Source organism: Phocoena phocoena, chromosome 16 (assembly GCF_963924675.1).
Source record: "Phocoena phocoena chromosome 16, mPhoPho1.1, whole genome shotgun sequence".
NCBI lineage: Eukaryota > Metazoa > Chordata > Mammalia > Artiodactyla > Phocoenidae > Phocoena > Phocoena phocoena.
The window spans coordinates 25,357,524-25,384,112 of record NC_089234.1 but is presented as its reverse complement, the minus strand read 5'-3'; the positions used below and the strand labels follow the sequence as shown (position 1 = coordinate 25,384,112).

The 26,589-nt window shown below is 44.7% G+C and overlaps 2 protein-coding genes across 2 annotated transcripts in view; one reads left to right on the top strand and one right to left on the bottom strand.

The window, feature by feature from the left end:
* Positions 1-585: 585 nt before the first annotated feature.
* ATP5MK (ATP synthase membrane subunit k) lies at positions 586-851 on the bottom strand. Its single transcript, XM_065894939.1, has 2 exons — positions 765-851; positions 586-675 (listed from the first exon to the last, which is right to left on the bottom strand). The coding sequence occupies exons 1-2, from the start codon at positions 849-851 to the stop codon at positions 586-588; spliced, it is 177 nt and encodes a 58-aa protein (XP_065751011.1).
* Positions 852-4,561: 3,710 nt separating this feature from the next.
* The window catches only part of PDCD11 (programmed cell death 11), a 42,181-nt gene continuing 20,153 nt past the window's right edge, over positions 4,562-26,589 (top strand). The window contains exons 1-18 of the mRNA XM_065893759.1: positions 4,562-4,635; positions 6,123-6,241; positions 7,445-7,576; positions 8,648-8,815; positions 10,281-10,442; positions 11,922-12,045; positions 12,539-12,720; positions 17,119-17,226; positions 18,337-18,543; positions 19,197-19,321; positions 19,494-19,554; positions 20,195-20,341; positions 21,673-21,924; positions 22,475-22,609; positions 23,112-23,306; positions 24,267-24,437; positions 25,199-25,418; positions 26,224-26,373. Coding sequence (XP_065749831.1) covers positions 6,143-6,241; positions 7,445-7,576; positions 8,648-8,815; positions 10,281-10,442; positions 11,922-12,045; positions 12,539-12,720; positions 17,119-17,226; positions 18,337-18,543; positions 19,197-19,321; positions 19,494-19,554; positions 20,195-20,341; positions 21,673-21,924; positions 22,475-22,609; positions 23,112-23,306; positions 24,267-24,437; positions 25,199-25,418; positions 26,224-26,373 — 2,638 coding nt within the window. The 5' untranslated portion in view covers positions 4,562-4,635; positions 6,123-6,142. The remainder of the gene's footprint in view (positions 4,636-6,122; positions 6,242-7,444; positions 7,577-8,647; positions 8,816-10,280; positions 10,443-11,921; positions 12,046-12,538; positions 12,721-17,118; positions 17,227-18,336; positions 18,544-19,196; positions 19,322-19,493; positions 19,555-20,194; positions 20,342-21,672; positions 21,925-22,474; positions 22,610-23,111; positions 23,307-24,266; positions 24,438-25,198; positions 25,419-26,223; positions 26,374-26,589) is intronic.

Genomic DNA, 26,589 nt, shown 5'->3' with positions numbered 1-26,589 from the left:
AAATGAGAAGAACACAGAGAATGTTAAGAAAAATACAAGTGGTAAACAAATGGAAAAAACATACAACTTTATCAAAAAGAAATTATTTTTACTCCTCAAATTAACAAAAATCAGAAACTGATGTTATTCAACACTGCCTGGGGAAGAAAGCTAGGCGCCCCACAACCCTCTGGGAAAGCGCTTCACCTTAAGAAAACAATCACAGATACAAACACTTCATGCTCAAAGGCATTCACTGTAATGTTATTTATATTAGGAAAAAATTCTAGTAGGAGACATTTCCTCTGTGAAATAAATCATATACCCATGAGCACTCATGCATTCAAATTATAGAGAACATGCATGTTATAAGACAAAATTACAGATATGGATCATAGCCACTGGAAACCAAACAAATACACTAAAAAAGAGCTAAACTGAAATGTTAACGAAAATTGTCAGGGTAATGGGGACATGGACAATATTTTTCTTTTTTCTTGATTGTAATAAATTTTGAACAATATACTTGTATAGTGAGGGGGGGGGGAACTCCTAAGATCAAAATGGCAAAGTTATATAAAGTTTTAAATGTTAATTTCTTACCATTTATGTTGCTTTCACAGCTGGAGTTTTTTTAGACCTTAACTTAAAGTATAAAACTATCAAAGCAATACCTCCATATGTGGCCAGTACACACTGAAAAAGAAAGGGAAAAGTAAACAAGAGTTGTTGTCAACATCTGTCTTATTCTAAAACAACTGCTTAAAGGTATCATTAATACTTACATTCATTCTCCCTGTGAGAGTGTAAGAGTTGAAATATTTTTTGATACCAGTGAATTGGTACTGGGCATCAGTTTCTGGACCTGCCATGATTTCAATCTTTTAAAAAAAGAAAGCAAGCAACAAATTGGTTTGGATGCAATTTAAAAGAAAAAAAAATTTTAATTAAAAAATTCAAAAAAATTCATTGCATATAAATGTTGTAAATTTTATGTATGCCTCACCCAACAAAGCAGCAGCAGAACGGTGGAAAAAACCTTGCTGATAAGAGAAACATTTAGAAGGACGACTTTATCTTGGTTGTTATCACACAACACTCCAGAATATATATCAAATCACTCGGCACAGAAGAGAACACAGTAGTCTTTAAGTCCATCCTCTGACTCAATATTGGTTGATGTTTTCATTCCTGGCTCTATCTATACCACAGTACACTGTACCTGGAATTAATCAGTTTTAAGACTAGCTGAAAGCTGGAGCTTGTGATACTTTTCAAAGTTCCTCAGAGGGGTAACCACCAACTAAACAGCTCACCTTGCAACCCCTCTTTTTACAGTTTTTATTATAAATTTAGGACCTCCATGGGAAGGGGGAGAAGGGATCATTTACTAAATGGAGTTGATACATACTAACTATTGGTGTGTGTAGGGGGGAGCTGAAATCCTTACTCCTTACACCAAAACAGATAAAAAGATTTAAATGTAAAAGTGAAGCCAAGATATCCTGAAGAAAACATGGGCAAATATTTTAATCATCTTAGGGAAGGGAAAATATAAAGGTGGCCAAACGCAAAAAGGTGAAACATACATCACCTAATGATCAAAGAAATTTAAAATGAGACCAATATTCAGCCATCAGACCGCAAAGATAAATTTATGATAATTAGCAGTAGTAGTGGGAATGTGGGAAAATAAGGATTCTCTCTGTTGCCTGGAGGGAGTGTAAACTGGTACAACCTTCCTAATATGCAATTCTTCTGCAATAGCTATCAAATTAAAAACTTAGCATACCCTTTTACCTAGCTGATTCATTTGTTTGCCAGGAATTTATCCTTATAGAAATATTACAAAGTAGAAACGTATAATATGGTTCAAGGATGGTAAATGAAATACAGTTTATGAGAATAAATAAGAACTAGAAGTCCGTCTACAGGAGACTGATAAGTGATGGTTTTCACTGAAGAAAACAGAATGCATGGAGATCTTTATATATAGACATGGAATGATGTCCCCATGCATGCAGATCTTTATGTACTGACATGGAAACACGTCCCAATGTCATGTTAAATATTTTAAAAATCCTATTTCTGGACATTATAGAGCACATCAATGGTTCTCAAAGTCTGGTCCCCACACTGTCACTATTCATGGAAACTTGTTAGAAATGCAAATTCTCAGGCCTATTTAATCAGAAGGACCTGAGTCCCAACAATCTGTTTTAATATGCCCTCTAAGTGATTCTGATGTATGTTAAAAGTTTGAAAAACACTGCAGTAACAGAAACAAAACGAGATGCTTATTAGTAATTATATTGGGAAAAAACCCTGGAAGAATATATAGCAAACTTTAAAACGGGGTTACAGCTATAGAACCTATGTATTTCACAAAGGTGTGTATTTCTTTTATAATAAAAAATAGTAAAGGCACATTCAAAGGTCACCAGAACAACACTCGAAAATTCGTCTGTATGACCGCCTATCTACCACGACCGACGCCACGCCGAGTCGATTGGCAATATAAACGAGCCGGTCGAGGTCCGGTCGAGATTGGTAGGCAGTGGCAGTGACTCAGTTGGCTCTTGATGAAATGGAAGCGGGAGAGACCTGCGAGGAAGTTGTTGCTATGGAAACTGGCACTCTCCAGTTTACCATTCAAAGGCCTTCAGAGGCATTCACGTGCATAGAATTGGCAATGAAACTTTGGACAAATGACCTTAATTTTGAAAACTGTTTCAAGAAAGTTCTGATAGCAATGAAGGATTCCAAACTTCCCTGGGCCACCTTAGGGGCCTTGGCCAGTTCAGGCCAAGTAGGAAAATCTCCATTAAAAGAAATCTTTATGATATAGCTTTCATATTAATTGTTTTATTTTAGTAAACTTATTAAACACATGCTTTCCCATTCATCTTCAGAACAGATTTTTGGATTCTCATAGTATCAAGTAGGTTTCTCGGAGAAACCCTACAGAAAACAAGGGCTTAACTTTGTCCAATTATTAACTGATAATTCCCGCTACCTTGTGTTTAACAAACATTTTCAGAAGGTGAAATCGTGTCCAACTGAAACAATATTAAGGTGCTTTAAACTTCTCTCCACACAATATAGAAGGCTAGTGTTTGCAATATTACACAGAGGACTAATTCTGACTGCAGGGAAAGGCACAGTACAGGAACCGCAATTTAGTCTAGGTTGTAAAGAAAGACTCCTAAAAAACGCTGAGATGGAGGGGAAACTGAGATAAACTGGAGCAAAGCCTGCAAGCACTTGGGTCTGCTTCCTCAGCAAACTGCAGGTTACTTTTGGGCAAACATCAGGAATCCTTGTGTTAGATGGTACTTAGTGGAATAACTGAACTGAAACTTGCTTTCCTTCTGAGTCATACTTCAGTTTAGAAAGACATTAATGAAAAATACCTAGACTAAACTGTACTAATTGCTAAACTGTAGCCTATGGCAAAGTCTAAGCGATGGGGTCTTCGCTTGTTTCTAATTAAGCGGCGAACTGCTATTAAATATAATTAATTTTTCCACGCCTCTCTTCACCTGTAAAATGGGCACTTCAGAAACTACCCTCGCTACTTTGTTTCTCGGTACTGCTGTTGTGTCGGACCGGACACCTTCCTGGATTGGTGAGATGACGCGGTAAAGGAGGCAAAGACGAGGGAGAGCCGCTCACGTACCAGAAGCAGCCTCTTGCACTTAAAGGAGTTTACAGCTCTGTTCTGGCTACCTCCTAGGAAAGGCCTTCCCCACTGATCGAACAGATTGAAATCTAACCCGCTTATCGCGGGCTCGGCGAAGCGCAGAAAGCAGGCTACACTCACTTGCGCTTGACAAAGGCTGCAGCGCCGCTAAAGGAGGCCTGGCTGGACAGCTACCTAAGCACAGCTCAGTGCAAACAAACTGTTTTGGGCATACAGTGGGAAAGAGGTTAACATGACCAGAGGGGGTCAGAAGCCCGAGTTCTCATCCAATATTACGTCACTGGGTGACCTTGGGACACTCCCTTCGCTGCGGGCCTCATTTCTCTCCACTGGAAAATGCATTCTAAGGGCCTTTATGAACTGGGGGAAGGGGGCCTCTACCTCGCACCAAAGCTTCCCAGCCACCGTCCGAACCCTCACGCCCGGCCCTCATTTTCTCTAATTTCTTTTCCATTCACCACCACTCTCCCCGCCCCCCACGTCCCCCACCCAAAGCGAAGACCTCGCGATGTGCCCGGACCAGGAAACGGTCGGATTCTAGGCCAGCCCCACAAAGCGAAGCCGCAAGGTCCGAGCTCGGGTTCCCTTCCACACCCACCTTCCAAAACGCACAGACCCCGTTGCAGGTGTCCTTCTGCTGACGAAGCTGCTCAGCTACCCCGCCGGAAGAAGCCGCCTCCCCCGCAAACGTTCAACGGGCCTTACGGATTCGGCCCTCTGTGCCGACTGGCTACGGCTCTAAGTCCCGCCCTTCCGCTTCCTGTCTCTAAATCTCTCTCCCCCCCCCCCCCCCCCCCGCCCTATAGGACTCGGTACAGCATACTAACGGAAGTAGGCTTTGAGCCCGCCCACGCTTCCGGAAGAGCCGAGTTGGGTTGCTGGTGTTCTAGACTCCGCGTGTGTGATTACAGTGGCTCGGCCTCCGAAGAAGAAGTGCTGGCGTCCCGGGGCTGGTGAGTGGGGGAAAAGGCGATAAGGGTGGAAACTTCGTGGCTTTCAGGTCTGTCCCAGGACTAGGTCCTCTGGATCCCTGCCATGCACCCGCAGTGCCGGGTGAGTGGTTGGGTTCCGAAGCCGGCTATGCTGGAGTGGTCCCTGTAACGTCAGAATGTGTCCCCAGGAAGTAGCTCAAGGCCCTTCTTTGTCGCGGGATCAGTTTACTCTTTGAAGCTTCAGTTTCACCCTGTCTGAAATGAGATTAAGGGTCAAATGCCTAGCAAACTGGACGGCATTGCTTGTTCTATTTCTACCAAACACATCCATTCCTGATTCCAACTCCTAGGCTCCCTCTAGGTCTTCACCTCTTTCACAGTCTCAAGCCTTTTTAGATTCCTATTCCCAAGTGTCTCTCAGAACCAACCCCTCCTATCTTCTATTCTCACTTATACCTATTCAGTAGTTCTGGTTCTCATGATTTCTCTGTTGTACTGCAGTTGAATCCTTGTACCCGGTGTACCTTCCTTCAGTCCAATCTATAGCCTGAAGTATATATATTTTTTGTTATTGTTCTTTCCCTCTTCTTAAGGCTCTGACTTGCCAAAGTGAACGTTAAGGTTAAAGTGAACGTTCTCATGATTTATCTGTTGTACTGCAGTTGAATCCTTGTACCCGGTGTACCTTCCTTCAGTCCTATCTCCCTGTCCAATCTATAGCCTGAAGTATATACATATTTTTGTTACTGTTCTGTCCTTCCCTCTTCTTAAGGCTCTGACTTGCCAAAGTGAACATTAATCTATTCACACCTGATGAAAGATGTGACACAAAAAGCCCAACGTGTCTTTTAAAATTTAACTCCAATTATTATGCTTTATTCACCTTGTAATCTAGTCGAACAATTCTTCAAAGAAAGGCAAGAGCAAGCTTTTGAGCAGCTTGACAGACATATTGCTGGCGCTTATCGAAATAATTGTTTTTTTCCTATTTCCATGCCCTTTTCTCGTATTCCTTCTGTTTTTCCCTTTCCACCTGTCAAAATTTTATTCATCTTTTAACATTCAGCTCAAAAGCATCTTTTTTAGGAAGCTTTCCTCCTTTGCTGAAGCCTCATTATTTCCTACCTCCTTGTTGATAGTTTATAATCTGATTTGTATTTTAGATCCTTTGCGTAGTTGTTTTATCTTCTTAAAAATGTGCGTATTCTTTGAAGGTAGGGGGTTATGTATTCATCTGTGTATCTGTGACTTAACTGAAGCTGCTTAATGATATTTAATACATTGAAACTAACTTCTTTTGCTGGAGAAAAATGTGTGGACTTGTGGTTTTGAAGCAAAGACCTTTGGAAAGACGAATTATGGATTATCTGTTGCCTGGCATCAAACCATCCATTTCTTAGTCCTGAATGCTGTCCAGCACATTGGTGCTAGAAGGCTCTATCTCTTGCCCATTGATCACAACCTTGACACTAAGGATACAACTCACCAATTCTTTGCATTGTTTTTAGGACACCCAAACACAGCAACCATGGAAGAAAGCTTCCCCCGAGGGGGTACAAGAAAGACCCACAAATCAGAGAAAGAGAAAGCTTTCCAGCAGTCATTTGAACAAGACAACTTATTTGATGTAAGTGGTGTGCTTTTTTTTTTTTTTTTTTTTTTTGCTGTAAGCGGGCCTCTCACTGTCGTGGCCCCTCCCGCTGCGGAGCACAGGCCCCGGACTCGCAGGCCCGGCGGCCATGGCTCACGGGCCCAGCCGCTCCATCGCATGTGGGATCTTCCCGGACCGGGGCACGAACCCGTGTCCCCTGCATCGGCAGGCGGACCCCCAACCACTGCGCCACCAGGGAAGCCCAGTGTGCTTTTTTGATAAGACTCACTGAACACTTTCTCTCTAGTGTCCTTATGGAGAATGAGCCTTGTTTGAGAATGTGTGGTTTTCCAGATTCTTGTTGAAGTCAACTTTTATAAATTAAACTTGTTAGAGAGTCCATGCCACCACAAGACTATATCCTTTGAAGCATGGCATTTAATATTTGAGTTTGCAGTGCCGTTGTTTCTTTCTTTCTTTCTTTGGCCACGTCACCCAGCTTGTGGGATCTTAATTCCCTGACCAGGGATCCAACCTGCGCCCTTGGCAGTGAAAGCATGGAGTCCTAACCACTGGACCACCAGGCAATTCCCTGTTTCTTATTCTTAGAAACTTATCATGTTGATTAAGGATGGAGAGAAAACAGTTTGATCACTGCATTTTTGAATGAGGTCCTTGCTGTATAAAGCGATCATAATTTGCAGTAGAATTTGAAATCTTCACCTAGAGTAGGTTGCGCTCCAAATGCTAGAGGGACAGTAACTAACACTTGATTGTATGGTCTCATGTCTATTTTATGTAATCTTTCCAACTGTACTGTGTAGTAGAGATCATCATTCCATGGTGAGGAACTGAGGCTCAGAGAGGTTATATAATTTAGTTGAAATCACACAGCTTGTAATCATGGGGATAGGAATTTATCTTGGGTCTTCGTGACTCCACCTTTTATTTTCTTTCACTGTTCCAAATTGCTTCTCCCAGCAGGGAACCCCAGTGCTCATCCCAGTCAAGGGAGGAAGAACACAGGAGAGAAGGGGCTTTGAGAACAGAGCTCAGATTTTGGTCAAAGGGAGAATTGCTGTCAGAACAGGAGATTGGCATTGAGGCAGGAATTAAAGGAACAATTGGGAGTGGGGTGGAGTAGAAGGGAAGACAAAGCAAGGTGACAGATGACCTGAAGTTGGAGGGAAAGGCCAGGATTACTGGTTTTTATTCTTTTGGGTCTTTTGCCCCCTTTAGATTTCTACTGAAGAGGAATCCACCAAAAGGAAAAAGATCCAGAAAGAGCCAGCAAAAACAAAAAAGTTGAAAGTTGAAAAGAGAGAAAGCAACAAGTTTGTAAGAGAGAAGTTTGAAATCCTTAGTGTGGAGGTTTGTCAAAGTTTTTTTTTATTTTTAACATCTTTTTTGCAGTATAATTGCTTTACAATGGTGTGTTAGTTTCTGTTTTATAACTGGTTTTGTTTTAAACAAACTCTCTGAGTTGCTTAAGTCTGTATATGTTCTTCTTCCTTTCCTCTTTCCTTTTTTCCTTCATTCTTTTCATATAAATATGTGTGTGTAGCTTATGTCTTTAGAACTTCTTCCAGTTTTGTTCAGAATTGAGCATTATTTCCTTCAATTATTAACCAGTGCCTGTAATCATGTATTGTTTTTTTAGTTTTTCTTTTTAGCTGCTGAGTCCCTCATCCCGCCGATGCCCTCATGGAACTTGTGTTTTAGTAGAGTCATAGGTTAGAACTGGCAATAACTTTAGCAATCACTCTAATTCTTCCCTTTCATTTCATAGATGTGGAAATTATCTCAGAGAAGTGAAGCAGTCTTATTATGTTCCTTAAATTTTTAGATAATTCTGATACACATTAGTTGTAAAAAAAGAAAAAAAAAGTCAAATGATAGTGAAGGGAAACATATAGAAAATACTGCAGAAGTATTTTCTTTGTCCTGTGTGCTACTTAAAAAAAAAATTGTTTAACTTCATGCCAACATTAGAAAACTAAAAAATTTCCCATAAAAATGTGATTTCCGGCTTTTTTGTAAAAATTTGAAAGTGCTGACAGTACAAGCTCGCACTCCCTCATGTTTGTAGGCACACAGAGCTGAATAGTGGTTGCGCCCTTTAGACCTGGCATGCACCCTCCAGACTGACTTCTGTCTCCACTGACATTCTGTCCTGCATTGTGTTGCCTGCTAGGCCTTTGAGTTTGGGCTGCTTGGAATAAAGGAAAAGGCGCGCGTGCCCTCCAGCACCCTGCTGGAAACACTGTTGTATAATTTCGATCTTTCGTGGTGCTCAGATGGGTGATGAGTGTACTGACATGTACACATATGTGTCTCGTAGCTTTTATATGTCAGAGTTGGGACTAGGAGCCAGAACCCCCCCCAACCTCCCCAATCATTGTTCTCTTCCCTGTTGTATACATTTCACTCTTTCTCTTCTAGTCCCTGTGTGAGGGGATGCGGATTTTGGGTTGCGTGAAAGAGGTAAATGAACTGGAACTGGTGATTAGTCTCCCCAACGGCCTCCAGGGGTGTGTGCAAGTGACTGAAATCTGTGATGCCTACACTGAAAAGCTGAATGAGCAGGTGGCACAAGAAGAACCCCTGCAGGTAAGGGAAAGCCGCATGAAATCTGTAACTGGAAATAAGTAGTACACCAACAGCTGTAAAATGACAACTTTGCTAAGTGGTAAGAAGGAAGGGTACAGGGTACCAGGAGAGTTTATAATAGGGAAATTTTTTTTTCTTTTTTTTTAAAAAAAATAAGGGGATTTTGACTTAGCCCAGGGAACCTGGAAGACTTGCCTGAGGAAGGGATGCCTGAGGTAGGAAGGATGAGGGTATGCTAGAGAAGGGAGTTCAGGCAGAAGGAGCCCGATATGTAGCAGAAGGCTAGTGTGGCTAGAGCAGAGAGAGCCGGGGAGAGTGGAGTGGGATGGGGCTGGCGGTCTGGGTGGAGGCCAGACCATGTTTAGGATTGTTTTTCTAGAATCAGTGGGAAGCCCTTGAAATGTCCTCACTGGGGTGGGTGCCATGTAGACAGCACAGAGAATGAATTGAAGAGGCATGCGTAGCTGCTTAGAGACCAGTTAGGGGGCTGTTGTCGTAGTCTAGGCTCTGAGATTGATGGATTTACTGAGGGCTGAGGAGGTAAAGTCAGTGCTTAGTGACGAATTCCATATGGGTGGCAAGGCCGAGAGACGTGTCAGAGGTGAGTCCTAGGTTTCTGTTGAGCACGGCTTGACAGTTGGCCATGCCATCCTGAGACAGGAGACCCTGAAAGGGGACCTGGATTAGGAGAGATGATCATGATTTGATTTTCTGTTATGTTGAGTTTGAGGTACAGTTGAGACAACCAGTAGATAGGTGATGCTGGAGCTCAGGGACGTTTGGGTTAGAAACACGAATGTGTGAAACTTCTTTGTATAGGTGGTAATTGAAGCTATGGAGAGGGAAGAAGTTGCTTAGAGGGAGCACACAGAGGGAGAAGAGACTGAAAGACTGAGCCTGGGGCAAATACTGTATTTTAGTTGCTGAATAAAAGGAGAGTTGCTGTCAGAAGAAGGTGGGACCAGAGACACAGAGAAGAAAAAAGGTGAACGAAGGGTTGGAAGCCGGGAGGAAATGCTTAAGGAAGCAGCACCAGAGTTAAATGCTTTGTAAAGGTCATGTGAGAGAAGGACTGTAAAGTGGACTGTTGGGTGTAGCGACATGGAAGTCATTGGAGATTTTGTTGGGAGATCAAGTATGGAGTGATGGGGGTGGAACTCAGATTGCAGTGAGCTGAAGAGTGAGGAGAAGATGAGGAAGTAGAGACAGTAATTGTAGACGATTCTTTTAACACGTCATTTTACATCTGCCCATTGCGTGGAGATGTTTGGAGACCTTAAGCTGTAATCCAAGACTGTGACATGGCCACAGGCCGCTTCCTTTGTGGGTGAGCAGTTACTCTCTTCATCTGCCTTTTGGGCTCTTTGGGATCTGAGGATGAGAAACCGCTGAGCCAGGACCAGGCAGTGAATTCTCAGTGCAGGGGAAGGGTACGTATCAGGTTTTTCTCGTTTGTATTCTGCAGGACCTGGTCAGCTTGCCTGAGCTCTTCTCACCTGGGATGCTGGTGAGATGTGTGGTGAGCAGTCTGGACATCACAAAGAGGGGCAAAAAGAATGTCAAGCTGTCTCTGAACCCCAGAAATGTCAACAAAGTGCTGAGTGCTGAGGCCCTGAAACCCGGCATGGTATGTCTCTGGCGCCAGGGCAGAGGAGCAGGCAGCATGCCTTCTCCCTGTCCTGCCTCCTGGGGTGTGTCTAGACTACCTTTCACTTTCAGCTTAACTGTTACACATGGGGGTGCGTCTTTTCCTGGGGGGAAGGTCGCCAGGGTACTTTGGGTACTTAATGGAAATTGAAGACTTGAACCTAATCACATTACCCTGGAGGGGAGGAAGGGAAAGCAAGTCTAAGATTTGCTGGTAGGGGGAAAAAAATGCTTCCAAGGAATCTTAGCAAGGGTAAGAAGGAGTTCCTTGAAGTGCCTTCTTTACCGAGACTTCTTCACAGATTAAGTCTTTTTCAGAGGCCACTGGCGTTTGTGAGGAGAGCTTGAGGGCTGCTCTCTGAGAGCGAGAGACAGGGTAGACAGGGCAATTAGACTGTCAGCCGTACTAATGGATGATCCACTACTGAGTCTCCCAGTCCTATGCAGGTTCAGGAGAAATGTATCCCCACTCAGTGCCTCCAAGTCAAGTAGGTACAAAACACACTCATATAAACTATACTCACTTAAGAGGAAGGAGATCAGTATGATCTTGGAACGTTTGGTTAGAAGCGGTGGAGTTTGGACCAGGCCCTGAACGTTGGATAGAGTGGGGAATAACAGTAAGCCAAGTTGTAGGAAATTGACAGGTATTGAGAGGCCACTGTTTGACAGGTGCTGTTTTAGACACTTCCTCTGAAAAAATTTTCATAGCAATCCTGTGAGGCTGATAGGTATCCCTCTTGTACATTTGAGAAAACAGACTGAAAAAGGTTTAAGTGACTTAAGTGACCAAACACCAGATAGCTACTAAGTGTCAGAGCCAGATTTGAATGCCACAGTGCTTCCCGTGAAAGGTGAAGGAGGTTGGCAGGAGTTTGGGGGGAGACATCCTGGAGGTGCTTAGAAAAGACTTGATGACAGCGAGAAGGGTAGTTCCGGATTCTCATTAGTCATGGTGCTGGGAGTGCTGGCACTGCAAGGCCATCTGGTTTATCTCTTTGCATAACATGAAAGTCTTTCCTGTCTTTTGAAAATCCCCCAGGGGAGAATCCCCTCTCTGTCATTCCCTTATTCAACTCCTCTCTGTCTGGAAACTATAAGATCCTTCAAACCCTGGGAGAATTAAAATTGATGTCTTTCCCTCTTCTATCCTATAGTGGGACTGAGGGTTTTTTTCTTTTCTTTAAAATAAAGATTTTTTTAAGTATAATTAATGTACAATATCATACAAGTTACAGGTGTACGTTATAGTGATTCACAGTTTTTAACGGTTATACTCCATTTATAGTTATAATAAAGTATTGGCTATATTCCCTGTGTTGTAGGGATTGAGGTTTAAAGTGAGAGGATGTGTGGGATTATGGGATGGTGGGAACAGTCATGTTTGGTAGTGGATGTTTGTTATGTGTCCCATGACCTTTGACTTTTGACCTTTTGAGAATGCTTTGCCTTCCTCCAGCTGCTCACGGGCACTGTGTCCAGCCTGGAAGACCATGGCTATCTAGTGGACATTGGTATTAGTGGGGCCAGAGCTTTTCTGCCACTGCAGAAAGCCCAGGAGTACATCCAACAGAAGAACAAAGGTGAGAGGAAGAAGAGGGACCAGTCCATGGTAGTGAGGTGGTATATGGGGGATTATATTTAAATGCCACTTTGTTGAGTAAAATGCAGAATGCTGACCCTGAAGCATGTTTGGCTTTGCTAAAATCAACTGTTAGGTGACAGAAAAAGGAAGATGTGTGAAGGGTCAGGGAGTGGCAGTCTCATTAAGATCTGATGGACCAGTTTCACTTTTTCTCACTTAGAAGATTCCCCTGAAATTTGGGCCCCCAGAGCCTCTGAAGCAGTACCCTCCCGCCTTGTTGAGGTTTTCATATTTTTGTGTGGTAGTTGATTCCAGATCAGTCAGGGTCATTTCACGCCATTCTTGTAGTTGGTCCCTGAGAAACTGGGAATATGGGGAGTATTGCATGGTAACTGGGCAGGTAGGCCATGGATCTTTCAGGTATCACTCGAGCCCAAGTTCAAAGTCCTTCTCATAATAGGTATTTTTCCTTTTGGGGGCTGGACTTGCAGGTGCTAAATTGAAGGTAGGTCAGTACCTGAACTGCCTTATCGAAGAGGTGAAAGGCAATGGAGGAGTTGTTAGTCTGTCGGTTGGTTACTCAGAAGTTTCTGCTGCCATTGCTACTGAGGAGCAAAACTGGACCCTCAACAGCTTGCTACCAGGACTGGTAGTCAAAGCCCAGGTGCAGAAGGTAAGCCGTTCATTGTTACTACTATTTTCTAAAATAAAAATGATTTTTATTAAAGTAGTACGTGCACACAATCTAAAAGAGTGCTGTCCAGTAGGGTAGCCCCTGGTCCCATGTGACCATTAAGCACTGGAAATGTAGCCAGTACCACGTGTTGAAATGATAATATTTTGCCTATATTGGGTTAAATAAACTATTAAAATAAATTTCAGCTGTTTCTTTGTAATTTTTACAATGTGACTGCTAGGAAACTTAAAATTACATTTGTGGCTTATATTTCTCTTGGGCAGTGCTGATCTAAAAGATCAAATGGTATTGAAAGGCTTATGATGAAGAACTCTCATCCCATCTAACCCCCACCTTTAACTCTTAGCTTATCTTTTGAAATTTACCTGTGCGTTTCGAAGTATAATAGTAAGCTTCTGCTGTATCTTACCACTTTGAGGCATTGGGTTTTCACTTCTTATCAAGGTAGATGAAGTTTTGGCTCTCTTATCCTTACCTTCTCCCAACCTTTCAACAAAGGAATATTAAAATTTTGGCTAAATCATTATTCAGTGTTTAAATTATATGACTACATAGATATTATTTATTTGCTGGGCTAGATAATATAATTTGTTTCTTGAACAGCTTTTTTTCCTGGAGTTGCTAATCAGCCTTGTTTTTGTCATTTGCTGAATTCTCTTCCTACCTTTCACTCTTTCTTCATACATCCTGTAGTTATTTTTCTCTCACTATTTTCTGTGTTTTCAAACCCTTTAAATAATCTTTGCTACTTTTTTCCCCTACACGGAGCCCCTTTTACTGTCATCCGGCTCCAGTCTGGACTGGTTGCTCTGTAGGGCTCCCTTCCCTGTCATCCCAGATCCTTTTCCACTCTTCTGTATTGGATAGAACCTTCTTTGATTCCATGTATTCCTCTTTTTGGGTTTACTCATCTTAATGTGTCACATTCGCCAGAAGCATCCTCAGAAAAGCAGATGGGAGGTTAATTTCTTCACCTCATGTGTCTTAAAATTCCCAAGACCGCTCCCAGGTTCGATGATTCGCTAGGAAGGCTCACACCATCAGCATATAGCGGCCCTCACGGCTGTGATTTATTGCAGTGAAAGGAGGCAAAGCAAAATCAGCAAAGGAAAAAAGCCCCATGGAATGAAGTCTGAAAGAAACCAGGCACAAGCCTCCAAGAATCCTCTTCCAGTGGAGTCACAAAGGGTGTATTTAGTTCCTCCAGCAGCAGGTTATGACAACATGGGTGAATGTTGTCTACGAGCAAAGCTCATTGAGGGTTTTTATTTGCGACTGGTCACATAGGCACCAGCTGCCTGTCATGTACCAAAATTCCTGACTCTCCTAAGGAATTCGAGTGTTTAGCATAAACCATATTGTTTGCACAAATAGTTTAGGTACAGTGAGCCACTCAGTTCTGAGAGTGGTGGGAACCCTCTTGAAGTCTTAAGTTCCCAGACACCAGGCCAGGGCCAACACCACAAGCATGCTTTTCCAAGGATTGCAGTCTCAGGCCTGCTATGTTAACTCTTTTCTGCACACCTAGTATATCTGAAAATACCTTTATTCTGCTCTAACGTGTGATTGGTAGTTAATCTGGGGTTAGAATTCTAGGTAAAAAAGTACCTCAGAGGGCTTCCCTGGTGGCGCAGTTGTTGAGGGTCTGCCTGCCGATGCAGGGGACACGGGTTCGTGCCCCGGTCCGGGAAGATCCCACATGCCGCGGAGCGGCTGGGCCCGTGAGCCATGGCCGCTGAGCCTGCGCGTCCGAAGCCTGTGCTCCGCAAGGGAGAGGGCACTGCAGTGAGAGGCCCGCGTACCACTAAAAAAAAAAAAAAAACACCTCAGAATTTTGAAGTTCTTGTTCCCATTGTCACCTGGCCTCTACTGCTGTTGAAAAGTCTGATGTTATTTTGATTTCCTTTTCTTTATATGTTCAAGGATCTTATCTTTATCCCTTTCGTTTTAAAATTTCACAATGATGTGCTTTTGTATGACTCTCTTTCCATTTATTTGTTCTGACCTCCTGTAATCCAGAAATGTAGATCCTTAAGTTCTGGGAAAGTTTTCTGTATCACTGTGGTTTTTTTTTTTCCCCAATTTTTAAGTTGAGATATAATTCACTTACAGTAAGATTCACCCTTTTAAAGTGTACAGCTTAGTGGTGTTTCAGTGTATTCACAAGGGTGTACAGCTGTCATCACTATTTAATTCCAGAACATTTTCATCGCCCCAGTAAGAAACCCCGTACCCATTGGTTGTCACTCTCCATTCATTCCCTCCCTCAAGCCCCTGGCAACCACGAATCTACTTTTTATCTCTAGATTTGCCTGTTGTGGGTATTTCATATAATTTGAACCATACAGTATGTAGCCTTTTATGTCTGGTTTCTTGCACTTAGCATGTTTTCAAAGTTCATCCATGTTGTAGCATTTATCAGTGATTCGTTCCTTTTTATGGCTGAATAATACTCCATCATATGGAGTTGGTAGACATTTGGGTTGTTTCCACTTTTGTCTTATGGGTAATGCTGCTATGAAATTTGTATATAAGTTTTTGTAGGGACGTATGTTTTCATTTCTCTTGAGTGTATATCTAGGAATGGACTTGCTGGGTCATATGATAACTCTGTGTTTTAACTTTCTGAGGAACAGCCAAAGTGGCTGCAACATTTTACATCCCCACCAGCAATATAAGGGTTCCAATTTCACCACATTCTCACAAACACTTATTGTTATTCTTTTTATTATAGCCACTCTAGTGGGTGCGGGTGTGAAGTGGTATTTTGTGATTTTGATTTGCATTTCTCTAAGGATTGGTGATGTTCAGCATCTTTTCATGTGCTTATTGGCCATTTATAAATCTTCCTTGGAGAAATATTGAATCAGAAGTCTTTATCCATTTAAAAGTTACATTATCTTTTTATTGTTAATGGTGTAAGGGTTCTTTGTATCTTCTGGATACTAGCCCCTTATCAGATCTTTAAAAAAATTTTTTTTAAATAAATTTATTTATTTTTTTGGCTGTGTCGGGTCTTCGTTTTTGTGCGAGGGCTTTCTCCAGTTGCGGCAAGCGGGGGCCACTCTTCATCACGGTGCGCGCGCGGTGCGCGGGCCTCTCGCTGTTGTGGCCTCTCCCGTTGCGGAGCACAGGCTCCAGATGCGCAGGCTCAGTAGTTGTGGCTCATGGGCCTTGTTGCTCCGCGGCATGTGGGATCTTCCCAGACCAGGGCTCGAACCCGTGTCCCCTGCATTGGCAGGCAGATTCTTAACCACTGCGCCACCAGGGAAGCCCTAAAATTTTTAATATAATTTTCTTTTCTTTTTCTAGAACTCCTGTTAGTATGATGTTGGACTTAATGGATCAGTTCTAATTTTCTTATTTTTTCCTCTCTTCTTTGGTTTGGTACATGCATGTATCTGTCTATATCCTACTTCTGGGAAAGCCTCTCAACTTAAACTTCCCATTCTCTATTGAGTTTTTGTTTTGACCGCCGTGTTATGGAGAGAGGCACTCTAAAAAACTGCTGGGAAGTCTGTGTCCCTGAGCGCGACTTGCTGACTGGCTGACTTCCCTGTCAGGGTCAGGAACTAGTGGCAACCTCCAGATGTCACTGTTAGAAGTCTTCTCTGGCATGTTAGATTCCTCTGGAAAGGATCTGCTAACACCCGATTCAGGAGCATATAAGCCTGGCTGCCTAAGAGCTAGATGGCAGAAAGGGGCTGGCGGTCTCCATATCTATATATGATATTCAGAATTTTTCTTAATTCACATTTTCATGGTTTGCACTGTTCCTGTGTTTTGAGTCTGGTACAGTTTCCCAGAGAATAACTCTCCCATTTTCTGTGGAGATGGGAGAAGGGTGGACCCTATAGTTTGAGGAGAGGACCTGGGGATCTGACTTAGTTTCCCTTATTTCAGTCACCTGCCTCCCTGCTCTCTTTTGAGAGGCTTGTCACCTCTACTTTCTTAGCTTTGTGCGGCTCTGTAGGGTGAATTGCTCACGGTCAGTATCTCCCTCTGGCAAGCATGTGGGTTTTTACCTTCTTAGTCTGAGCACATCACCAAGTTAGCAACAATTTGTCCCAGTTGTCAGGCTGGCAGTTCCCTGAGGATCCTCATGTAAAGCGCCTTCCATCCCATTGGGAAATCCCGAGGGTGGAGGACTGATGTCCTCTCAGGCCCGGGGGCGATGAGCTTACTGAATTAAGGCACGGCCAGTGCCAGGAGATGTGCTGCCATTTCATTTTATGGGAAGAAAGATGATAAGGGTTAGCTGGGGGAGGAGAGACACACAGTTATCATTATCATGGATAATGTGGCTTTATGAACAGTCTCATTCCTGGTTCCTTCAGAGAGATGTTTTTCATAGCTGATTCTTTTTATTTCTAGGTGACTCCATTTGGCCTTACGCTAAAATTCCTCTCATTCTTCACTGGCCTGGTTGACTTTATGCACCTGGACCCTAAGAAAGGCAGAACATACTTCTCAAATCAGCCGGTAAGAAATGTTGCACTTATCTTTTCTGGATTTCAGTTGTGTCCCAACCAGCCATCCAGTGTCACAGCTACTACAGGGAGGTCCTAGGACTGCATGTGTACAGGTGTCAGAGGGGTGGTGAGGGGAATGAAAAGTGTCTTGGAAGGACCACAAGAAACTGCCAGTGGTTATTTCTGGGGATTGAGATTAGAGAAGGAGCCTGTGGAGAAGAAGGCAACTTGTAGTTTTTATTTCATACTCTTTGATTTTTTTTTCTTGGTAGTAAATCTTTTGCTTTTACAATTTAAAGTGTTCTAATAGAGTGTTTAACATAGAACAAGATATATGTTTAAATAGACAAATGTAGTTTACAAACTGCTATAATATAGATTCAATTTTGGGGAAAAAAGTCTTAAAAAGTACATCTGGTCAAAATGCTGGCTTATTATGCAATCAGGTGTTAGTGATTAAGTCTGGGTGATTTTTCTACCCTTGTCTAAATATTCAAATTTTCTGCAATGAACATGGATATTTGGGAAGAAAATCCCAATATATGTTAATCGTTGTTTTTTATTAAAAATCCTAAAATGATTTATTTTTTGTTTTTAACAGTAACACATACTAATGGAAGCTATAGAGACTTTGTTGGTTTTTTCTGTTGTTGTTTTATTTTTTTTAAGTAAAAGTAGGTTTTCCCAGCACCTAGTAATAATATTGTTAATTTTTTGGTGAACCTCTTTCTAGTAAATTTTTTCTCCTTGTAGCCATATTTGTCTGCAGAGTTGAGGCATTTTACATGCTATGGCCTTGTGATCAGAGCAGGCTGTTTCTGGTGTGTTTCAGATGAGCTTCTGATATAGTGATGCCAGTACCTGGCTCCTGTTGCGTGTGTATTATTAGCCTCGTGGTGTTGAGGGGACCCTGGTATATGTTTTCCTGGCCTTGTGTAAGCATTGATTCAGTCGGACATAGTTCCTCTGGGACATTCTGTTTGATTGCACAAGCTGATTTTAGTACTTACATCTGTAGCTTGGTCAACACATGGAGAGTCTTGACCCCTGAAAGTCTGCTCCAGGGTGCCTTGTCCCTGGTGTGCCTTGTCTTGCTCATTATGCCCTTTCCCTTGTCTAGGTACGGGCCTGTGTCCTCTGTGTCCATCCTCGGACCAGAGCTGTACGGCTGAGCCTGCGCGCTGCCTTCCTGCAGCCCGGGCGTCCACTCACCCGGCTTTCTTGCCAGCAGCTGGGAGCTGTACTGGATGATGTTCCTGTCCAGGGCTTTTTCGGCAATGCCGGGGCCACGTTCAGGCTGACGGATGGGGCTCTGGCCTATGCCCGGGTAAGGAGGCTCTTTGTTTCATCACGATCTTATCACCAGAAGGACTTTGGGGACACAAGTTCTTTTCTGCTTCCTTCATCCCTGGGTATTAGTTTCCTATTTTTGAATTTCCCCAAACGTGGCAGACAGTTCATAAGGACTAGAACAAGGTCTGTTTGTTATATTAGAGTGCCTTAAAATTGACTTGTCTTAATTGATACCTGGTTGACGGTAGGTACAAGAATGAGTTAGGATCTACACCAGGGCTTGGGAAAGTTATTTTAAAGGGCCAGATAGTAAATATTTTAGGTTTATGGATCGTACAGACTCTGTCCTAACTACTCAGTTTTGTTGTTATAGCCTGAAAGCAGCAAGGACAGTATGTAAATGAAAGGGCACGGCTGTGGTCCAGTCAAACTCTTACTTACAAATATAGGCACTTAATCGTGAGCTGTAATTTATCGACCCATGATCTAGACTCTTCTCTGACTTTATAGAGATCCTGTGATAGTACAAAGCAGTTCTTTAGTTAGAGCAATTATTTTAACAGGTAATCAAGTGCTGGTTTTATGGGAGGTGACAAATGTACTGAGTCAACTCCATGTCTGATTTAATGTCTGATTGCCTCAGATCTGTTGCTTCTGGCTGGTCCTTAATCACTTGGTACTTTGTAGCTCAGCCATCTCTCCAATTCTAAGAAAGTCTTCAAACCTGAGACCTTCAAGCCAGGGAACACTCACAAGTGTAGAATCATCGACTACAGCCAAATGGATGAACTGGCTTTGCTCTCTCTGCGGACGTAAGTCTGTCACTAACTCGTGCGGGGTGTGGAGGTGTGCTCCCGTGCCCACAGTGTCTCCTGGCCTGGCTTGGTGAGGATTTCCTTTCTTGCCAACATGATTTTGGTAGGCCTGAATTTTAGGCAGCCTCTGTCCTAATTTATTTAATCTTGTATTCGCCTTTTGTTTTAGGTCTGTTATTGAAGCTCAGTTCCTTAGTTATCGTGACATCAAACCTGGGGCCTTGGTAAAGGTAAGACCTCAAGCATATAATTAGATACTCCACCACCTTCAGATAGTCTTTAGTTCACAGGTTAACTGTCAGCTCATTAGTCCCCATGTGGACACGTTTAAAGTCATATTCCTTCTCTTTGCCTGCTACTGGGATTTCTTTTTCTTCCCTCGGGTAACTTGTAATTAATTTCAAGGTGAGATCTTGCTAGTGCCACCCCACTACGCAGAGGCAGTAGGTCATCAGTCCTGGGATTTGATGGTGTTGATTAGACCAGGTCAAAAGTTAGTTCTTTGGTAATTGAGCCAGCTGGGATATTAGTGAGAATCCAGTTGCTGCGCCTGTCCAACCACTTAGCCCCAACTGAGCAGCTCCCCTTTATATGTAGAGTTCATTCCTTAGGAGACATAATCCTCTCCGTTGGATAATGAATTTGTAAGGCAGATTGAAAGAAGATCCTCACACAAAAAGATGTGAAGGTTCTCATAAATAAACCCTACTGCATCCAGATCACTGTGGGGTATGTGCTTTGTCCCTATGAGATCTGGAATAACAGGCACAGTTAGCTCAGGAAGCTGTGCTTCGAAAGAGAGGTGTGAGATGCTTTGTTGTAAGAAATATAGGAAACATATTCTTGAGGCATCATGGCATCTTTTCCTAGGGCAAAGTGATGACCATAAAGCCATACGGGATGCTGGTGAAGGTGGGCAGGCAAATCAGGGCCCTGGTACCTCCCATGCACCTGGCCGACATCCTTATGAAGAATCCGGAGAAGAAGTACCACATTGGGGATGAGGTCAAGTGCCGGGTGAGCCTCCTGAAGGGTCGCTGGTGGGGTTTTGGCCATATGGGAAGAGAATGATGCTTCTCAGCTGAAGTTTCTGCCTTTTTCCACAAAGTGACCTCATAATATCTGCAGTCCTGCGCTTGGCATTGGGAAGAGAAAACTGGGTCCCTGCCCTTGATAATTGTATGGTATCATTGGTAGTTAAAATATCCATACATGAAGAGAGCAGGCCAGGTGGTTTGGTGCAGGCTGTATGCTGTGGTCATATCTCAGAACGGGGAGGTGAGGGTAGGCTGGGGCAGCAAGAATCATTGATAATCAGTGAAGATCAATATGATCAATAGCAACTACCATGTAACATGTATTCTGTGCCAGTTGCTGTGCTAGGCACATCGTAACACGCCTTACTTCATTTCATCCTTAAAATGGGCCTATGAAGGAAGTACTGTTATCCTCATTTTGCAGATGGGGAAATGAAAGCTTAGGCAAGCAGAGTATCTTGCCCAGAGTCACACAGCTAATAAATGGCAGAACCAGTTTTCGAATTGAGCTCTATTTGACAATAATGTCTTCTAGATTTCTGGCAGAGGTGGGGCTTGAACTGGAAAGGATGGGTAGGATTTGGAAGGTTGAGGAGGAGCAGGCGTTGTGTCAGGCACGGAAATAGCCCAGCCAAAGCTGCCGAAACTTGAGTGTTTTATAACAACGGCTTGGATCCTGAGAGAAGCTTCAGAGTTGTGAAGATTAGACATGATAATACACAGTGCTTAGGGCCTGGTGTGTGCAGACACTTAGAATGTTGGATTTTCTTATTTTCATTTTATTTCATTGTGGACTCAACAAAGATATTGATTACCCATTGGTACAAAGTTTTATAGTGGTGGGGTCAGGAAGTTAGAAATAGAGGAATTTCTCTGCCCTCGAGGAGATGACTTTTTGAGGAATGAGAGGTGGTTGGCGCACTCAGTCTTAGTTTATAGCTAGTCCACAACACTTGAGGGGGTAAAGGTTCAGTCATTCATTCTGTTAGACGAGATGCAGTGGTCCAGGAGGGAGAGGGAGCGGAGGCAGAGTAGGAGTAACCGACATAGGACTCTCTGGAGGTGCACTGGGATGGTGAGTGTTGCTCTAGGCCCAGGAGGGGACTTTTGGGAGGTAGTACATTTGAAATAGAGATGAATGCTCCCTAGGTCGTCATCCAGCAGGAAGCGGGGATGGTCTGTAGCTATTATTCTCAGAGAGAAAGAGCAGGTTTTTAGGGACTGACCATGGCTCTCAGGGGGATGCAGAGACCAGCTCAGTGGCTCTCTTGGTAATGGATGACTTGGTCACGGCCAGTATCCTTTCCCTAGGTTTTGCTTTGTGACCCTGAAGCCAGGAAGCTGATGATGACCCTGAAGAAAACCCTGGTTGAGTCCAAACTTCCTGCCATTACCTGCTACGCTGATGCTAAGCCTGGTCTGCAGACACACGGCTTTATCCTCAGGGTCAAGGACTACGGCTGCATTGTGAAGTTCTACAATGACGTGCAGGGACTGGTGCCCAGGCATGAGCTCAGTGCCGAGTATATCCCTGACCCAGAGAGTGTCTTTTACACTGGCCAGGTAAGCCTTCCCCTGGATAGGCTCCTACCGTTGGTGACCCCATGAACACAGATTTGAAGGAGTAGGAAGGCTACTTTTTAAGGGTTACAGAAGAGAGCATGTTGGGTAGCGGGCCTGAGCCAGCTAAGTGGAGGAGATGGAACAGAACAGAGAGAAACCCTCAAGGGAGCTCAATGGATGCTAACAAACTAACGAACCTTAGGCCCTCAACCTAGAAGAAATTAATCTTCACCTGTTATACACTAGTGTCCCTCACATCAGAAATTGTTCTGAGGCCACTATCACCACAAGGGGGCACTGCCCTAAATCCGATGAGTCTGGGTCTGTCTAGGAAAAAGTGATTTTTTAAAACTTGGGATTATACCCCAAAATTCATTCATGTCTTTTGTCACCCGAAAGGCTGACTTGTGGGGATTCTGTGTAGCTCTCAGTACGTTTCTCTTCACTGCCTTCTGATCTGATCCTGGGTCTTGGTGAATCACCCAAGGCCTCTGTGGTGCTGGTGGGGGGCACCTCTCTCCAGGGCCAAGCAGGTATGGTTTCTCACCAGGTGGTGAAGGTTGCAGTGCTGAACTGTGAGCCATCCAAAGAGAGGATGCTCTTGTCCTTCAAGCTGTCAGGTGATCCGAAGGAAGAATGTGCGGGACACAGTCAGAAGAAAAAAAAAGCCATTAATGCTGGGCAGGTACCTGGACTTCTCCAGACAAATTATTTTAGTTACGGTGGTAGAGAGCAGGGCGCCACTGACACCTGGGGTGCTGGAAACCATGCATGGGGATGATCAAGGAAGCTAGATAAGACTCTCGGGCTGTGTGTCAGAGCAGATGGACTGTCTAGGAAGGAAAGTGCAGTTACGGTGTGGCTTGTTAGCAGTGTGCTGCTGCCCCCTTTCCTCTCTGGTCCCTAGGACCAGCCCGCAAAACTGTCTTTCCTTTGGGACCCAGTGGAGGGACCTGGGAGAGGAGTGATGTGAGCACCAGATGGGTCCTGCTGTGTGTGTGGGTGTGTGTGCCTGTTGGGTCTTTGGGAGTGTGGGGTGGGGAGTGGGAGAAAGCTGCTTCTCTGGTCTCGACCTCTCAGTCATCCCTGGTGCTGGATACTCGATGCCTCTGATCTCTACCTGACCCGCACGAGTTGCTCTCTGCTCAAGACAAGCGCTCTTTTTTGTCTTCCTTTTCCCTGAGTAGTTGGTGGATGTGAAGGTTCTGGAGAAGACCAAAGATGGGCTGCAGGTGGCTGTCCTGCCTCACAACATCCCCGGCTTCCTTCCCACGTCTCATCTGTCAGACCACGTCACCAATGGCCCACTGTTGCATTGCTGGCTCCAGGCAGGTGACACCCTTCACAGAGTCCTGTGTCTGAGCGAGGGTGAGGGGCGTGTCGTATCCTTTACTGGTCTCTGGGGGGCCGTGGAGGTGGAGGTGTGGGAGCTGTGGGCCCTCGGCGGGGCGGGGGGCGCTGGGGAACTCCGGGTCAGGCTCTGCTCTTAGTTGGAAACTCCATGGGAAAGAAGTCGGCCCTCTGACTGCAGAAATACCTCCACAGACCAAACCAGTGGGCAAGCCTGCACTTTGCCTCTGTTCCCCTGCTGGGCGTTAGAGCAGGATCGAGGTGCTGCTGGCAGGTGCAGGTGGTCAGGGCAGAGGGGGAGCCCAGGGTGTTGGGGAGAGGGCCACGCGGCACTTCAGGCCCAGTAGGACACTCCCAGTGGCACGACCAGCCTTCTTGGGGCACTGAGTGCTCACCCCTGAGTTGGAACAGTTAATAAGTACCTGCTGTCCTCTTTTCTCTCCTCCGCCTCCCTCTGCTGGGATATAGGTCTCAGAATATTGCTTTCGGTCTTCGTGTGGGCGCTTAGAAGGAAGACATTGCCTCCTTTCTTGCAGAATGTAAAATCGATTCTCCTTAGAGTGGAGATAGGCAGAGGAGGGGAAATAGGGTTGGTTAGTGTGAAGATAGGCAGGAGGATGGTGTCACGGCCGGTCCAGCTGCCAAACCACAGGGATGAGCCTTCCCCTTAGGTCCCCTCCGGTAATCTGGAGGTGAGTTAATAAGGGCAGGAACGAAACAGTGATTCCCAGACTTCAGTGTGAATCAGAATCCCCTGAAGGGCTTGGTCCAACACAGCCTGCTCCCCGTGCCCCCCAAGTGTCTGATTCAGTAGGTCTGGGCTGGTGCTTAAGAATTTGCCTCTCTAGCTAGTTCCCAGTGATGCTAATGCTGCTGGTCTACACACTTAGAGAATCACTGTGGTAGAGAGGGTGTAGAGTGGAGAATGGAGATGGGAGAGATGGACAGCTCATCTGTCCTTTCTGGAACATTCCTTGACGAAGTGCCACTAGCTCCTTTGCAGGAAGCCAGCTTTGGTGTCTGCAGTAGAGGGTGGCCAGGATCCCAAGAGCTTCTCAGAAATCCATCCTGGAATGCTGCTCATTGGTTTCGTGAAGAACATCAAGGACTACGGTGTGTTCGTCCAGTTCCCGTCAGGCCTTAGTGGACTGGCTCCCAAAGCTGTAAGTTCACCTCCCTGCACAAGGGCCTTTGAGGGGAGACAACAGGGACATGGAACCTGAGGGTTGGTGGGAAAGAATCTATTCTCTTGAAAGATTTTCAGGGGCATGACACAGATGCACCTGGCTGAGGGGGAGTGGAGCTGAGACTCAGTCTGCAGTCCTCTTGCCCAGCCTGTAAGTCTTGGCTCAGGGCTGTGTCCTGGAGGAAGGGGCACCTTTTCTACTTCATGCTACAGCATTGGGTAGGTCATTGGGTAGCAGACTTTTCAGACTGGAAAAGATCCTAGCGATCCCGTAGTTGAACCCCCTTTCAGGCGTGCTGCATAAACTGACACCCAGAGCGGGGAGGAGTCTTACCAAAGCCCGTGTAAGATGGTAGTGAGCAAAGGGCTCATCGCTCATTCCTGCCACAGACAATTCATAAGTGTTTCGTCCTTTCCGTAGGTGTGTTCCCCTGATGTTTTGCCTGGGCAGGTCTCATTTGCATCCCCTGCCAGAACAATTTTAACAATGGGAGAGGGGGGAGGGCCCCAGAAACATGCACAGTGAGGGGCAGAGAGTTGCTCTGGGGCCTTCTCTGCTGGGTTGGCAGCCAGGGCGCCTCCTGTGTTTTTACGAAAGGGGAGGTGAGCTGTGCTCAGAGGGCTGGGGGGACCTTCCTGGGGTCCATCTCACACACTTCTTTCTGGGTGTTTCAAGTGGGTTGTCTTAATAGAGACGTCCTTTCCTTTCTTCATTTTGTGCCCGCTCTTCCCTTTTAGATCATGAGTGACAAGTTTGTGACCTCCACAAGTGACCACTTTGTCGAGGGGCAGACAGTCGTTGCTAAGGTGACCAACGTGGATGAGGAGAAGCAGCGGATGCTGCTGTCGCTGCGGCTCTCGGACTGCAGTCTGGGGGACCTGGCCACCACCAGCCGCCTCCTCCTGAGCCAGTGCCTGGAGGAGCGGCAGGGTGTCCGCAGCCTCATGAGCAACCGAGGTGGGGGCAGGAGGGCGGAGGATGAGGGCCAGGGGTGGGGCGTGTGCGTCTTCAGTCTGTTCCGATGAGTTGTTGGTCTTCCCTGATGTTAAAAAAATATGGGTAAACTTTTGTTAATGGGAGTAGGATCTCCATAAAGTGCACAAATCTTCTAGAGTACAGCTCAGTAAACATTTATAAAGTGAACATCCCTGTTTAACTGTCATACGGATTCAGATAAAAGATCATTACTTGGTATCCCAGAAGTTCCCCTGGGGCTCCCTCCCAGTTCAGAATCAAAATTTCCCTGAGTTCTGTGACCTCAGGTTTGCATTTGTTGTGAATCCATTCACTTCTTCACTTTTTGTTCCTTTATTCGTCAGATGTGTAGTGGATGACAAAATGGAACAGGGACCTGCTAGAAGACTTTGGGGGGGGGTGGTTATTAGTCTGACCCTACTAAGCTTTGAACCATTGTGTAGATTTGTTGGAACCCTGATGGGATTTGGGAATAAGAACCTTGAGAAGGTAGATTCCAAACAGAAAGAATGAAAATTCCGAAATCAAAGGAAAGCATGTGTTACTGGCATTCGTTGGCTATTCCATGAATTATGGCCATGTGGGATGAGCAAGGGGCATAGGTCTCTGCCTGTACTGGGAATTTTCATGGATATCAGACATTTTTACCAAGAGCAATTTTGCCTTCATAGTGGTTCCAACGCTCCATGTTAGAAATGTCCTCCATGTGTCAGCATATTTCCAAAGGAAAAGAATGGTGAGTGTCATTTCATCTTGTTAATCCCTATTTCCTTTGGGTCTCTGGCAGACTCTGTGTTGATCCAGACGCTGGCTGAGATGACCCCAGGGATGGTCCTTGACCTAGAGGTGCAGGAGGTGTTGGGAGACGGCTCTGTACTGTTCAGTGAGGGCCCAGTGCCCGGCCTGGTCCTAAGAGCCAGCAAGTATCATCGGGCAGGTGAGTGCATCTCTCGCCCATCATGGTTTGTAGGGGAAACCACTTGCCCGTTGCTTCCTCTTCTGGGTACAGAATTTCCAAATACATAGATGAGCTGATCCAGCAGAAATTTTTGGCATGCTTATCTTGTGTAAATGCAAATGAAGACAGCAGCATACTAAAGAAGGTTTTGGTATGAATCTCTTTATTGTTGTATTTGGGTAAATCTAGATTTTT